The sequence below is a fragment of the Hoplias malabaricus genome, chromosome 7, assembly GCF_029633855.1.
Source record: "Hoplias malabaricus isolate fHopMal1 chromosome 7, fHopMal1.hap1, whole genome shotgun sequence".
In the NCBI taxonomy this organism is placed as follows: Eukaryota; Metazoa; Chordata; class Actinopteri; order Characiformes; family Erythrinidae; genus Hoplias; species Hoplias malabaricus.
This window is the reverse complement of record NC_089806.1, coordinates 21,290,239-21,304,837: the sequence shown is the minus strand read 5'-3', so window position 1 is coordinate 21,304,837 and position 14,599 is coordinate 21,290,239. Positions and strand designations below refer to the sequence as shown.

The window sequence follows — 14,599 nt, the reverse complement described above, 5'->3', positions numbered from 1 at the left end:
TCAAGAATAAATATTTCTATATATGGCTGATTTATTTAGGCCACGTTCTGAAATGTCATGGCATTAATATTATCCCCTCTTCCTTCCAATTTTCAGGTGGCTATTCTGATCCCTTTTAGGAATCGTCATGAACACCTCCCCATCCTATTTCAACACCTTGCTCCTATGCTGCAGAGCCAGCGCTTACAGTTTGCGTTTTATGTTATTGAACAGGTATTATCACATGCATGTACAGTTTCACACATCACATTATCGCTGTCTTTTGAACAACAAAAAAAAGTTTCCAATTCCTTGCATTTTTAAAATATCTCTCTTATTTGAAATATGGGCATAGGTCTGCCTCTGTCCATAGTTGATAAATGAAAAGCTAAAAAAATTGACATGTCTTTTTATCAATTATCTCCATGGACTGCAACATGTGTTCATCCAAGACGAAGTATATCTAACTTCTTTACAAAATTTTCTGGTGCATAGGCTTCATTCAAACATTGCCAAAATATAAAAATTAGAAGCTAACATAGTAACTTTCAAAATATACGCTTATTATTGTTTATTTATTTATACTTTTAAACATTACAGGCTCTTTTTATACAGACACTTTAATTAATATTTTGCAGTATCTAAAACCTGTGCCATGAAGTAATATTATATACATGGGGTTGGTCGATGGAACGAGACATGATGTCCCAGATGTGCTCAATTGAATTCAGGTCTGGGGAATTGGCAGGCCAGTCCATAACATCAATGCCTTCATCATGCAGGAACTGCTGATGCACTTCAGCCACATGAGGCCTAGCATTATCATGCATCAGAAGGAACCCGGGGCTCAATGCACCAGCATGTGGTCTCCCAATGGGTCTGAGGATCTCATCCCACTAGCTAATGGCAGTCAGGGTACCTCTGGCTAGCACATGAGCTGTGTGGCCCAGACTCTGTCACATGCTCAGTGTGAACCTGCTCTCATCCGTGAAGAACACAGTGCGCCAGTGGCGAATCTTCCAATCTTGGTGTTGTCTGGCAAATGCCAATTGCACTTTTGGACATTGGGTCCTCATACCACTGACAGTTTGCGCAGAAACATGGGTATTAGTGGCCTGCTGGATGTCATTTTGCAGGGCTCTGGCATTGCTCCACTTGTTCCTCCTTGCACAAAGGAGAATGTAGTGGTTGTTTAAGGTGGAAAGGTGAAACACGAGTTGCACTTGGCAATAAATTCAGTGACACGTCTCTTGAATTTGGAGACTTTATTAAAGGATGAGAAACAGCAAAAATAAGTCAATATTTACCCACCTAAGGAGCAATATCCTCATCTTGATTCATGCTTTATTCAATAATTTCTCTCTGTTGTCTAAAAACCTCCAGATGCCATTTCTGTGCCATGGGCAGAGAGAGAGAAAGCCTAGCATATCAGACTGTGATGCCTTTTTAAACCCATTTACTTCCTAATCCAGTTAGACCAGTTTTGAGCATGCAAACAGACCGGAGAGCTAGCAAATGGTGAGGATATTTATAAAAAGTGTTTTTAATTTTTATTATTAAAATTGTGAATGTCACCTTTTAATACTGGGATATAATTGTTTGAATGGTCATACTCATCAAATTAGAAGAACAAACAACAGTTTAGCATTAAAGCTGTTTAATATTATGTAGTTTTTTTTTTAAATATTTTTAAATAAAATAATTTTATTTCTTGCCTTTTCACAAGCATTTTGACACTGCAGTAGAGGGTGTTAATTTTATTGATTAACCAGTAGACTTTTCCCCTTTGGGGAAACTCTTGCATGGTGCAGAGTTTAAAAAGAACATTTCAAATGCATATTCACAGAGTGCCAAAGCATATTAGGTAAATAATGTTTTAATTATAATTTTTGACACCATTGTTGTGTGATAACATGAAACATATTACTTTATTTTACAGTAGGGTGGTGATATTATTGTAAAGTGAGGTAGAGATCATGTTTTGAATTTTGCTATCTTTCTAGAGTGCAAATACATATTAATGAATAACATTTTAATTATCATTTTGATTTTGTTGTTGCATGATCACATGACACATGTTAATTCTGATGAACAATTCCATTATTCTTTTGGGCCATAGATGCCCCTCCTGTTTCTTGTCGAAAGGTTAACAACTTGCTTACATTTTGGGGACTATGTCGGGGGACATCAGACATAGGTGAATAGTTTTATTCCTGGTGTTCCTTCATGTCAGGGGTGCCAACACATTTTTAGGATTTTGGGATGTGTTGCACAGCGAAAGCCTTTTTCACTTTGTTTTTGTGGACCCATTCTCAGTCAGGCTTCTGAGAAATTGTAGACCAAAATATAGGCTGAATCATTTTCATGTGTAAAAACGCTGATTTACATTATTGGAATGAAGTGTGATTGGCCAACATGCATGGGACGATAGACTTGATGATGACCGCTAAATGCCGCCTGTAATGTTTTATATAGGTCTTAAAAGTCAAAGGTTACATAAAGATTCAAAATAAAAGCAACACACAGGCAGCAATGGTTCACAATAACATGTTTATTATGGTCACTGGTTGAAGTAATCACAATATTCAATCATATTATTTATCAGCCTGAGGCTAGTGTAAATGAAATAACAGTAGAAGTCTATGAACTGCAAATTGAACATTCATTTAAATTCAAAATTAGGATTGCATTGCCATTTTACATATACCATTTACATTTTAGTTTTGAAACTGAAAAATTCCATACATATCCTTTATTTTAATTTTATTCTTTCCCTAATAACCTATATTATTGTTCAATTTTAGGGATGATCCGATCTCAAAAATCGGTATTGGGGCCAATCATACCATTATTTTACTGATCTGTATCGGCTTTACTGAACTCAATCCTCCATTTCCTCTAGGCGGCAAGCTCACACTCCCTCCTCCTGTAGCACGCTTTGTAAATGATGCTGTAATCTGATTACACCATAGCGGACACATCTCTTTCTGACTGTTCCGCACATATGCACGTTCCCGCATGTCAGATTCAGAACTGGGGAGTGTCGCCAACATATCCTGATTTTGGACACTAAATTCCGTGTTTTGGACACACACGGGATGCATTTTATTTCATATTTTTGAGGAGAGACTTTTAAGAACATGATTTGTTTGAGACATGCTGCTGTCCCTCAGCTGGAGGAGAGGCAGATACTCCACTACTCCTAAAGAGAGAATGTGCTTCTCATTGGTTGCCAATGGAGTCATAGTCCCGCCTACTGGGCTTAGTTTTGGTGCTGCGCTAAGAGAAACGGGTCAAGTTCCACGAAGTAGAGGATAGATATTTTTTTTTTGAGTATTTGGACTTTTAGAACCCTCCCTGTACTGTTAACAACCTACCCTTTGTGTTAAACAGTCATTCTATAATTTTTTTCAGCTATGAACTATGTGATATCCTACCAGTGTCTTTAATAGAGTAATTCCTAAGCTGTAATTTAGCGTATGTAAATTTCACTTGGATGCGGACATGAACAATAGAGAGACAAAAAGGGGCAGATGAAAGCATTTTTGAATGCACCAATCCAAGTCACAAACCAGTCTCTTCAATTGCCCCAATCACATTTCGTCTTACAATGCACTATGTCAGCAAGAAGTTACTGTGCGGTATAATGCATGTCGTCTGCTACCAAGAGGATGCATAAGGTCTACTACATTATTCAAATTAATAACATATAGAATAATAAATGAACTAAAAAGAAGAGGAAAATGATTTGAAAATGAAATCATAGATAGACAAATCAAGATTTGTGCACTCTTCTTTGCTGACAACGGGCTAATAATAGCATAAAATATAGAATTTTATGAAATTTTAATGGATTTAATTAAATATTTTCTATTCATCTTTCACGGTTTTCCTAGATTTTCCCTAAATATCCACGATATAGCGGCCATAAGCCCCCTTGAAAAAACCCGCTAAGTAGTGAATCTGCGAAAGATGAAGTAGCGAGGGATTACTGTACATAATCACATTATATAATTTCAAATAAGATTATAAATTATATATAATTATTTATATGAGCTGCTTGTGAAAACACCATTTGTTTAATTTGTTATAAAAAAAAACAAAACAAGCAGTGACTTGGATGCAGGCATTTTTATTCTTAATGTGAGTGTCAAGCAGATGCACTGGGCTGGGTTTACTTGAAGTATGTAATGTATAACAGTACTATCTAGGAAAATGTAAGTGTAGGATTGAAACTCTGCATTGGCTTTTGCTCAATATTAAAAGTCTTGGATCGGGGTCAAAGGCAAAAAATTGATCAGGACATCACTATTCATTTTTAGGATTGAACAGGTTATTTGCATCCATGGTTTGTAAAATTGATAGGTAAATGTTTGTTAGGCGTCCTTGTTTTTGGTCCTTTTCAGAGCTGAAGAGATGCATGTGTTTAATAAAACCCAGCTAAATATTTTGAAAGTTTTCCCCACATTCTCAACTCTAATAATTATGCTGCAGATTGCCTGCAGTAAAATCAAGGTTATCACTTTCACTAAATTTCTGTTTTGCAGCATTAGCAGATTTAATACAGAATGGGTTGATTTATGCTTTACAACATGTTGTAAAATGGCTGTTCTGTGTGTTTTCAGGCAGGTACACAGCCATTCAATCGTGCCATGCTATTTAACGTGGGCTTCAAGGAGGCAATGAAAGACTTGGTTTGGGATTGCGTGGTGTTCCATGATGTTGATCATATCCCTGAAAACGATCGCAATTATTATGGCTGTGGACAGATGCCACGACACTTTGCTACAAAGCTAGACAAGTATATGTACATGTAAGTAAGTTGGACGAAAACCTTCCTTGCTGTTTTCGTGCATCACACATTGCATGTTTTTTCATTCTACATTCTCACTGCATTTAGAATTCTACTGTTATGATTTCTTTGCACCATGAGGATGATGTCTCAGACCACAGGAACTGTACTATTTGTTCTGATAGTTTTGTATCTGAACTAATGAGCTAAGGAGAGTCCCTTTAAAGAGATAAGAGATTGTGTGATGTGGTATTGCTCTGTACTTCATCGAGTAGTTAGAAATGTAGAGAAAATGGTTCAACATTAGTTGAACGTGTTCTGTACTGAACAAACATTATTCTCCCACTGAAAAAATTAAGCCTTTCATAAGTTTTTCAAGTATAAATAAGTGCACATTTACAAATGTAACCATCTTATCAACTGCTGACTTTTTCATTTTCTTTGTCAGATTCTTCCACTACACCGCGTTTTGTGTCATGTCTAATGCTACAAATGATTGTTAACAACCAATGTGATCACATATATTTAACATAAAAAATTTGTATTTTCCACCTTATTGTCACTTGATATTTTAAAATGAAAATGAATCAAGGCCAATGTTAAATTCAGTTATAATTTAATTTGAAATTAGCCTTGTGGCTGAATGTCTGTTGGCCCAAGATGATGCCCAATTACTGGTCAAGCATGATGTGACAAGGCAAGACATATGTCAGCGTTATCACTCTGACATACACTGAGGTGCAGTGTCATTCCTTTCACCCCATAAAAATATCATGACCCAGTCGAATATCAGAAGAAGAAATTTTATTCACTTGGATGATTGTCAGCTTCTCATTGATGTTGGCAAAAAGCAGCTTAAATGAAAAATATTTATTTGATTTGTAAGTTATATAAATATTTAAACAGATTTTTTTTCAGTTGTCATTAGAGCTTTTGTATAACCTGTAGCTTAATATAGACACTACATTCAGCTTTTATCTGTTGCCTGGATCTTATCCTTTTTTAGATATTATATTAGATATATTATCCTTTTTTTTTTTTTTTTTTTTTTTTTTTTTTTGTCATGCACTGTCTAAGTGATGAATTACTACAGCTAATGCAAAGGCTGCGATTTGCTACTCCAATGTGGCTTGATACTAGCTCAAACATTGTTAAAATCGCATGATTAAATGTGTATGTGTCTGTTTCAGCCTGCCTTATAGTGAGTTCTTTGGAGGTGTGAGTGGACTTACAGTGGAGCAGTTCCAAAAGATCAACGGCTTTCCCAATGCATTCTGGGGCTGGGGAGGGGAGGACGATGACCTCTGGAACAGGTGTGTGTAATTAAAAGTACAGGGCCCCGCAAGTGTTTAGTTTAATTTCTGAAGATACGACACATTTTCAAATTTGTTAGCTGTGTCGTCTTTCAATTTGTATACAGTGTTGACAGTAAATTATAAAAAAGTTCATTAACTGCTTACAGAGTATGCACATACTGCGATGCTGAACCAGATAAGCGGTTACAGATAATGAATGAACGAGTATGCACATGGTCCCAGTTTTTTTCAATGTGAAATGTACCTTTAGTTTTCACCTTGCAGGGTGCACTTTGCTGGCTTTAATGTGACTAGACCCGATGGAGAGATAGGTAAATACAAATCAATTCCGCATCACCACAGAGGAGAAGTGCAGTTTCTTGGAAGGTGAGTTTTCTCACGTGTTGGCAATATTCCACTCATCTATCTAAAACACACTGTTGTATGTACTGCACAGGCAAATGATGAACTTACCTGCTAGTTTCAGAGATACTTGTGATACACAAGACTGGTTATAAAAATGAGTGGAGAATGGCTTTCAACAATCTTAGTAACCTTTTAATAGACCAACACTGCTGACAGGCTTTATTTGTATTAGTGTGTGTAATAATCTTTGCATACAACAATCATCTCATTCTATATGTACATGGAATTCTGACTAAAGCATCTCTCTCTCTCATTTCTTTTTCAGGTATAAATTACTAAGGTATTCTAAAGAAAGGCAGCATTTGGATGGCCTGAATAATCTTCAGTATTCTCCAGAAATATCTTTAAGTAATCTGTATAAGAATATCACTGTTAACCTGAGCCCCGAGCTGGCCCCCATAGCAGAGTACTGAACAGCATTTTTACATTCACCTGTCTTTCATTTGACCCTTGAGACCTGAATATAATCCAGCACCCTTGGAGTGTGGAGGTGTTTGTGACTGCAACATGACGTACATACTGCTGCCAAGTAACCTTAAAACCAAGAAACAAGAGGTTAAAGGCCTGAATATTCAAGTGTGTGTGTGTGTGTTGAGTCACACCCATATTTTTGTAAGTGTGAGCCTGTGTGTTCCATTGCATGTTTCTGTGTTCATACAGGCTTTAGCTACTCCAATCACATCACGCTACCAAAAACAGAAAGAATAAGCAAACAAAAAATTGTGGGAGATACAAAGGCAGGGAGTGCCAGCATCAACAAAACAGATGTTTACTGCGAAGCCTTAACTGATTTTCATAGGCTATTATCACTCTGTGTCTCTGACTTTGTTTGTGCTGATAATGTAGAAAGCTCAGTTTTACAATTCAGCAGCAGCCTAGACGCCAATAGACATTTTATGGCACGTTTTGTATCATACAGTAGTATTTTAAAACATAGAATTTTTTTCCTTTCTGCAGAAAAAATCTGTGGACTTTGATAATTTGTGTATGTACTGTAAATTAAATTTTTTGTTAGTTTTTGTATTTATTTTTGTCTTTTTATGAAGATGCTTGTCAAGCACTCCAATGGTGTTTGTCATGTGAGCATCAATTTGTTTTTTTTGTGTTCCTTTTTTTTTGGCTGTGCAGAGGACTGCTGTGAGCACTTGCATGACCCAGACTGGTCTGTAAATACTCTTTAATGATGTTTTTGCTTAGTCCTGTAACGACACCCATCATTCCAGTGCACACACACACACTCTTAATTTTGGCAGCTAAATGTCTTTCTTTTTTCTTTTCTTTATGGCAGGAAGACAATTTTTGAATTTAGAACTTATAAAGCAAAATGGGATATCGGGGTCTACTGAATATATATATATTTAAAGATATAGCTATACATATAAAATTAAAAACACCTATATCAGCTGCATGCCTTACTACATTATTTATTTATTTTCTCTTTTTGTTGCCAGAAGTTTTTAAAACGTTTTTTAGGTTTATATATTATGTTTTTCTTACATTCAAGCTTTTGTGTAATTTATAAAATTTCTTCCTGTCTCTCATTTAAAGTGCACTGTACAGATGAAAAAGAGGTGGGGCGCAGTGGAATGAGATTATTTTTTGTGGGTCGTTTGCAGGAAGACCTGCTGGTCATTGGGGTTCACAGCTGCTAAAAGCCAAAATACCTATCACTGGGTTTGGCATCTAGTGTGGGAGGGTGACTGTGCGCACGTGTGGGAGAGTGTGATTGTGACTGAATGAAGCTCTAGCTGTGTGTAATGAAGTACCTTGTAATGTTGCACTCTAGTCTGACCATAGGTTGGGCCTGGATGAGAGAGTGATATATCAGTGTCACTCTTGAAAGGCATTAGAACTGAGTTTGGGAAATGAAGACTTTGTTTTGAGCACTCAAAGCTGTGGAAAAGCAAATTGTAGGCTGTGCTTTTTGTACATTTTTATTTGCCTTTGTATATAATCTAATGTTAAAGATGTTGATGCACCATAAGTAGCTTTATTATTTTAATTTGATCTTTTTTCCCTAGGGATAATTTTGTTTAATTTATGGTATCAGTTCTGAAGAGAACTACTGTTGTGTATTCTCTTACACCCCCTGTGTATGTGTGTGTGTGCAAGTGTGTGGAAACCCACAGTTCCATAGAGGTCAGACCATATCAGCAGTACAGTTTACGGCATTGGCTGAGGTGTTCCTGTAGCTGAAACCTAGTCGTAAAGGGCTGGAAATAAGCTTGGGAATACAAAACCAAAATTTAAGACACCACCCCAACCCCACTCCACTCCCACAAAAGCTGAGCAGATAAAGTTGTAAAAAATATAATTCAATGTGTGTATTACTGCTTGTGCCACAAAACTTGGTGTCCTTGAAAGAAGAGTTGCTCATCTAAGACAATGAAGCACCCTCCACACCGCCATTGCCTGTGCTGGATATTTATTCATAAACTGTTGCTTTATATTTCATAGCAAGCATGATCTTGTATTTGTGAAGTCAAGTGGAGAAGTAATTGGATTTTGTGAACCCTACTACCACTAGGAAGTCCACTAACCACTAACATTTTCTCATGGCTACTAAGATGGCTGTTTTTGGTTGGGGTCTTAAACTGTGAATGTGTGTCCTGACCAGTGAAGTGGAAAATGTCAGTCGCATTTTTTTAACATTTAAAAGCCTTGTAAACATATTAGGTTTTGGCCTATTCAATTACATACATTTTGGACAAAGAATTAATGCACCAAGTCTCACTGTTCTCAGACAAAAACTTGGTGGACAAAACTAGGTGCATCCCTAAACTACATCCACATTGATTAGCATCATATTCATATTCTTAGGCTGAAAAAGTGAAAAACTTTAACATAAACCTAATATTTTTTACGTGCAATATATATTATTAAAATACATATGGTTTAAAACGAGGGTCAAATCTGGTGCAATTCCCCCCCCTCTTTTCGTTTTAAGCAATTTGCTGCACAGTGGTTCCTAGCCCTAATTCTGGAAACCATCTACACTGCACATTTTAGAGTTACTCCATGTTCTACCACATGGACTTCAACCCATTAAGGATTAGTTGACGAGTTGAATCAGGTGAATTGGAGCTAGGATAGCACTAAAACGCAGAGCAGGGGGCCTCCAGGATCACGATTGAGAACCATTTGGTTTAATGCCGTGCTGAGGTTCTATTAACTGTGCACCAAACTGAACTGCTGATCTGAAGCATGGACTGTATGAGTGAATGCCTGTGTGAAAATATACTGAGTGCTGAGTATATTCTTGTTTACAATTTTTTTTTTCGTTCTTAAACCTGCAGACGAAAATCTGTGTGTGATCAAGATGAAAGATTTGCAAACTATCCATTTTCTTTTTTCCAAAATAAAGTTTCAAAGTGAAGGGTGATGAAATGGAGATTACTTGTGCCAAATCCTTGTTTTCTCCCTGGTTCTGTCTGTAAAATGAAATGTCACGTTCACTTTGTGCGTTTTTCACTCTTGCCTCTAAATGGAAACGAACTTGTGAATTTACTTTTCTTTTCCAATCTAGTCGTTGAGCATGAGGAAGAGAGACTCTTAATATTATTATATCTCAGTAAGGTGTGACAGATGGGCATCAAACACATGTAGTGTTATTTTAAAGTTTTAAATTGAGCTCCCACTCCTTTAGTTTGCATTTTCTTACCGTTTGAGTGTTTCTGAGTAAAGAACAGAAACAAACATCAAACTGTGATAAATGTTATAAAAGGAAGGATTATTTTTTAAATATACCTGAAATACCTTGCGTGTTAACACAAGTGTTATTTACAATATTTCCACCTGAGAAGGGCACAGTATTCTAAAATGTAACAGTATTTTGTGGCTTAATTATCAGATGTGTTCCCACATTGCAGGCTGTATACATGACTCTGGCATTAATTGTCATTACCTGTTTCGTTGACATCTTGTTTATTATTGTGGTGGGTTGTCATGTACACAGGACCATGACTGAAAGCTACTGACACCAGACTGCTACAGTCTGGTGTAGAGTCCATACAGACCTTTCTTTACAAAAGTGTTTGCAAGTTGCAAATTGCAGCACATTCGATTAGTAAGCTAGAAGTTAAGTACATTAGTCATCTGTCATCATCTTAATAGTCATTTTACCACATTAGGTGGTGTTCATCCTTCTTTCTTTTACCTGTATTTCTAATATTAATATATGCCCAGTGTTTTATGCGTATCTGTATTAATGAAAGGTTTTGATCCATGGACCAGTTTTTACTTGGTTGTAGCCAAGAAAGACATTGTTTAATACTGAGCTCTGTCTGCAGGTTTAAATCAGATTCAGCCCCATTCCCCCTGCCTCCTGGAAAAAAACTATGTACCTCATCCATTATCCATCTGTGATTTTGAAACAATGAGAAATAGAGAATTTTAAAGATGTGTTCACATTAAAGATTTGTAACATAGTGTTACAATTTTTGCAGTATTCATATTTGTGCCTTGAGTTTTTTTGTTTGTTTTTGTTTAGTTTTTCTTTTATCTTTCTTGTTTGAGAGATGCAGTGAGGTGGTTGTGGATAATAAAACAATGTAGAGTGCACAGTGATTTTTCAGAAGTTTTAATTTGAATCTGGACCTATGTATTTAGACCTCTGAAACGTCTGATTAATGAACTGCAGCAGAAAGTCAGGAAAATTTCTTGATTTGGTTACTCTGAAGGTCCACTTTTACTGTAACACCAGTTTCGGAAGTGCGGTGTGGTGTCTTGATGGTGACTGCTTGAACTGACATGTAAAATCCTGGTTCCAGATCTTTGTTTTGCCAGTCTGTTCACTGCGTTACTGGGTTGTTCACTGCATTACGCTCTGTAATGATCATTAAAAGAGTTTATAGTTGAAAGCCTAATTTGAGAGCAGTGTTTTTCTTGTCAGAAAATCAAAAGTGTTTGAGATTCTCATTAATGCTGTACTGAATATGGGTAGGGGAGAACAGAGGTGGTTGTTGCAATCCCAACCAATCCCCCAGTGTTCATTCCCACATCAGTAGGAACAAATGCCACAAAATGGTAACATGATTGTCCAGCTGACTAACAATTTGGTGTCTGAGGTGTCATTAATACAGAGTTGTCCTAAAGTAGATAGATTTGGATGTCATATTGATTCTGAAGAGGAATTGAGGAATAGATTGTGAGAACATTAAATGGTTGCTATGTAGGTTAGCTTATATTGCAAGCTTGATGTTTTTCTGCATTCTTGGAATAGATGTGCCAAAATGTCTTCATGTTAGGCAAAATAAAATGTTATGAATTATGTTTCTTAATATATATTCTTTTTTGCATTTTGGGTATTTATCTTTTTAAAATGTATTTACTTATCTTTCCTTTCCTGTCAGTTGGTGGGGATGTTTGGTAGAAAGTTAAAATTGCCAACTGCTTCTGCCCCCCCCCAAAAAAACAAACAAACAAAAAAAAACCCCTAAAAATCATATTTGTATGTCTACCAGTGTGAAGGTGCTTATGTAGTGCATCTTCAGTCATGTGCTTTCACCACTACAGCTGTTGTGGTGTGGGAGAAGGGGCTCAGGAGCAAGGCCAGAGTGTAGTGCCGATGTCCTTCCGCATGAGCCTCAAACACCATCTGAAATCAATAAGAACACATTTTGGACCAGCTCCAAATATGTCAAACACCACCCTAGTGGGGATTGAACTGCATCCAAATACAGTACTTTTATGTGTTATGTATGGTCTTTGAGTGGACCATTCAGAGCTTATCTACAACTCTTGCATTTATCTAAGGACGTGTGTCTACAGAAAACATACATGTTCTTAAATATTTACTCTGCATATTTAGGGAAAAAAATGCTAACGGTTAGTTGGCATCCATTAAAAAAACAACATTCATTTTGGGATTCTGCCAGTATTTACTGAAAGCACAGGGTTTTTTTCTATATATATTGTTTTTGAATGTCAGAGTCCAGTTTACACACTCGGGCAAATTCCCAAACTGCCACTAATATAGGTCATTCTATCTCTTGAAGGAAAATCCTTTTTGTGCCAAAACCCCTAAAAGGAGATTTCTGATTTCTGATTATGCAGGACATTGGCTTCCAAATGAAAATAATTGAGGAAACATCCAATTAAAGGGAAAAAAATCTACAAATATTCTTTTAATTTTTTTTAGAAGGTATTGACTTACTTCGACAAACTCATGGAAAGGTGTACGACCTTCTGCCTTCCAGTAGCTTTTAGTGTCAAACTCCACACGGTACACGCCAGGTGTGAAGTCCTGGTCAGTGATAAGTTCATGAACCTCGCCGGATGCATCAGTTGTCCTTTTAGGATTGATAGAAGGGAGAGCAATGGGATTATGAAAACATATTTATTTTGTTAATGAGCTAGAACAGTATTTTTTAACTCAGTCTCATGATTCCATGACCTGAATCAGGTGTGCTGGGACAGAGAATAAAAAAGAAATGTGCAGGATCTGTAGGTGTGTCTCCAAAATTGGAATTGAAAACCGCAGACCAAGAAACTGGGCAGGTTTGGTATAAAAAGCCTGTCCATTCCAGAATGCTTGACCAATAAGTGATTAGTAATAAGTAAGTAAAACGTTGGGTATAAAAACTAAACTGATCTGTGATGAATACTTATAATCCTGTATAACTTGATATATATTAAAATAAATCTTTTTTTTTTTTTGTCTTACCCACTGCTGATCTTTTCCCATGTCCCATCAGTGCTTTTGCGGAAGACCTTGAGTGCCAGATTTCCAGCAGGAGCACCCTTCACTGCATCTAGGATCTTGACTGTCAGTGGACAATGAGTATCCGAACCACCATGGTCCTAGATCAGCACCAGTAAATGACAAGATTACATTTGTGTGGAGTACAAGCAAAACTTAATAATTAAGTTGACCTGTTTTTACTTGATGCAGGGCGTCTGAATTCAGTCGTAGTGTATCTTACAGTAAATTAACTAATTACAAAATTAGTTCATTTTGTGTGTGCATCAAGCACTATTATGTACTTTTGTATTAGCATATGTTTTTGGCACTATAACTAACATTGACATTCTCAGCAACTAAACCATGTTGTTTCACAAGACTGAAATATTCTAAATCTCATAGGTGGTGATTTGAGCCAATAGTTCCAACTGGGGCTTAGTAATCTGACTTCCAGACTAATCTGTCTGATAGTCACCTGCTCTGACCTGAAACACACAGAGAAGCTGAAGCACACTTGGTCTTCCTTACATTGGGTCATTCTTAAATAGCACACTAAATCTGAATGACTTAATGAACATTAATAATATTTTATTTTAAACCTTGACATTTGGATTATCAGTGATAATCACATACTGTTCGGCCAAACCTCACTACAGATTCTTTTTATGACCCTTGCTTACTAACCTAACCAACTGTTAAAATACAATCACAAAGTAAATGTTTTTGAGCAGTATCTGTATGCAAATTTTGTATAATTGTACTTTTCATCTTTGCTCAAAAAAGGGGTCAACAATCATGTGTTTGGCACAGTTGTATAGATACAATGAAGTAATGCCATGTAGAAAACTGAAACCTCAGAATTATTCAGCAAAATGTAACTTAGCATATATACAAGTATAGAATATCATTCCTCACATCTCTACACATTGAATACCTCAAGCACTTACTTCCACTGACATTAAGACGGTGTCAGATTCCACTCGTTAGTGCTATATCACACATGGTTAACAGCTGTCCAGAACAAGGTGCTATAAGATATAGTATAGTGTCCTTTCAATAATTGAAATATGGTATTGCTATATTGTAGAAAACTCATCAGAACTGATTGTACCTTTTTTTTTTTAGATTAACTTTAAGAATTCTATAATGCAGTGTTATCCTATAGTTGATTATTTTGAATTGGTGCAGAAACTCACCACCGGAGCAGCTTGACAGAAAACGAGCAAAGAGGCAAGAAGTATAATGACTCTAGCTTTGTCCATACTGGATGAAGACAGTGGATGGTAAAACTGATTCTGACTTGTATACTGAAATGGCTTTTTGTTGTGTGGTCAGGTGACCACAGGGAGATTTGGGGCGTTCTGTTGACACAGTAAATAACAGGGGAATGTGCAAGTCCAAACAAAACGACCTTTGTGGCAATTT

The 14,599-nt window shown here is 36.6% G+C and overlaps 2 protein-coding genes across 2 annotated transcripts in view; one reads left to right on the top strand and one right to left on the bottom strand.

The window, feature by feature from the left end:
• The window catches only part of b4galt6 (UDP-Gal:betaGlcNAc beta 1,4- galactosyltransferase, polypeptide 6), a 24,766-nt gene extending 13,577 nt beyond the window's left edge, over positions 1–11,189 (top strand). The window contains exons 5-9 of the mRNA XM_066676583.1: positions 97–213; positions 4,605–4,792; positions 5,962–6,084; positions 6,352–6,453; positions 6,758–11,189. Of these exons, the coding sequence (XP_066532680.1) occupies positions 97–213; positions 4,605–4,792; positions 5,962–6,084; positions 6,352–6,453; positions 6,758–6,905 (678 nt within the window). The 3' untranslated portion in view covers positions 6,906–11,189. The remainder of the gene's footprint in view (positions 1–96; positions 214–4,604; positions 4,793–5,961; positions 6,085–6,351; positions 6,454–6,757) is intronic.
• Positions 11,165–14,599, bottom strand: ttr (transthyretin (prealbumin, amyloidosis type I)). The gene is made up of 4 exons (XM_066676584.1): positions 14,371–14,599; positions 13,157–13,293; positions 12,647–12,782; positions 11,165–12,088 (listed from the first exon to the last, which is right to left on the bottom strand). The coding sequence occupies exons 1-4, from the start codon at positions 14,434–14,436 to the stop codon at positions 11,981–11,983; spliced, it is 447 nt and encodes a 148-aa protein (XP_066532681.1). The 5' UTR covers positions 14,437–14,599; the 3' UTR covers positions 11,165–11,980.

What these genes read in the sequence shown, in the direction of transcription:
- ttr (XM_066676584.1), bottom strand. Translation starts at nt 14,436, where the DNA reads ATGGACAAAGCTAGAGTCATTATACTTCTTGCCTCTTTGCTCGTTTTC. An exon ending in TCTGTCAAGCTGCTCCGGTG is followed by an intron (nt 13,294 to 14,370) that starts GTGAGTTTCTGC and finishes GTGCTGATCTAG; the next exon opens with GACCATGGTGGTTCGGATAC. An exon ending in CTTTCCATGAGTTTGTCGAA is followed by an intron (nt 12,089 to 12,646) that starts GTAAGTCAATAC and finishes TATTGATTTCAG; the next exon opens with ATGGTGTTTGAGGCTCATGC.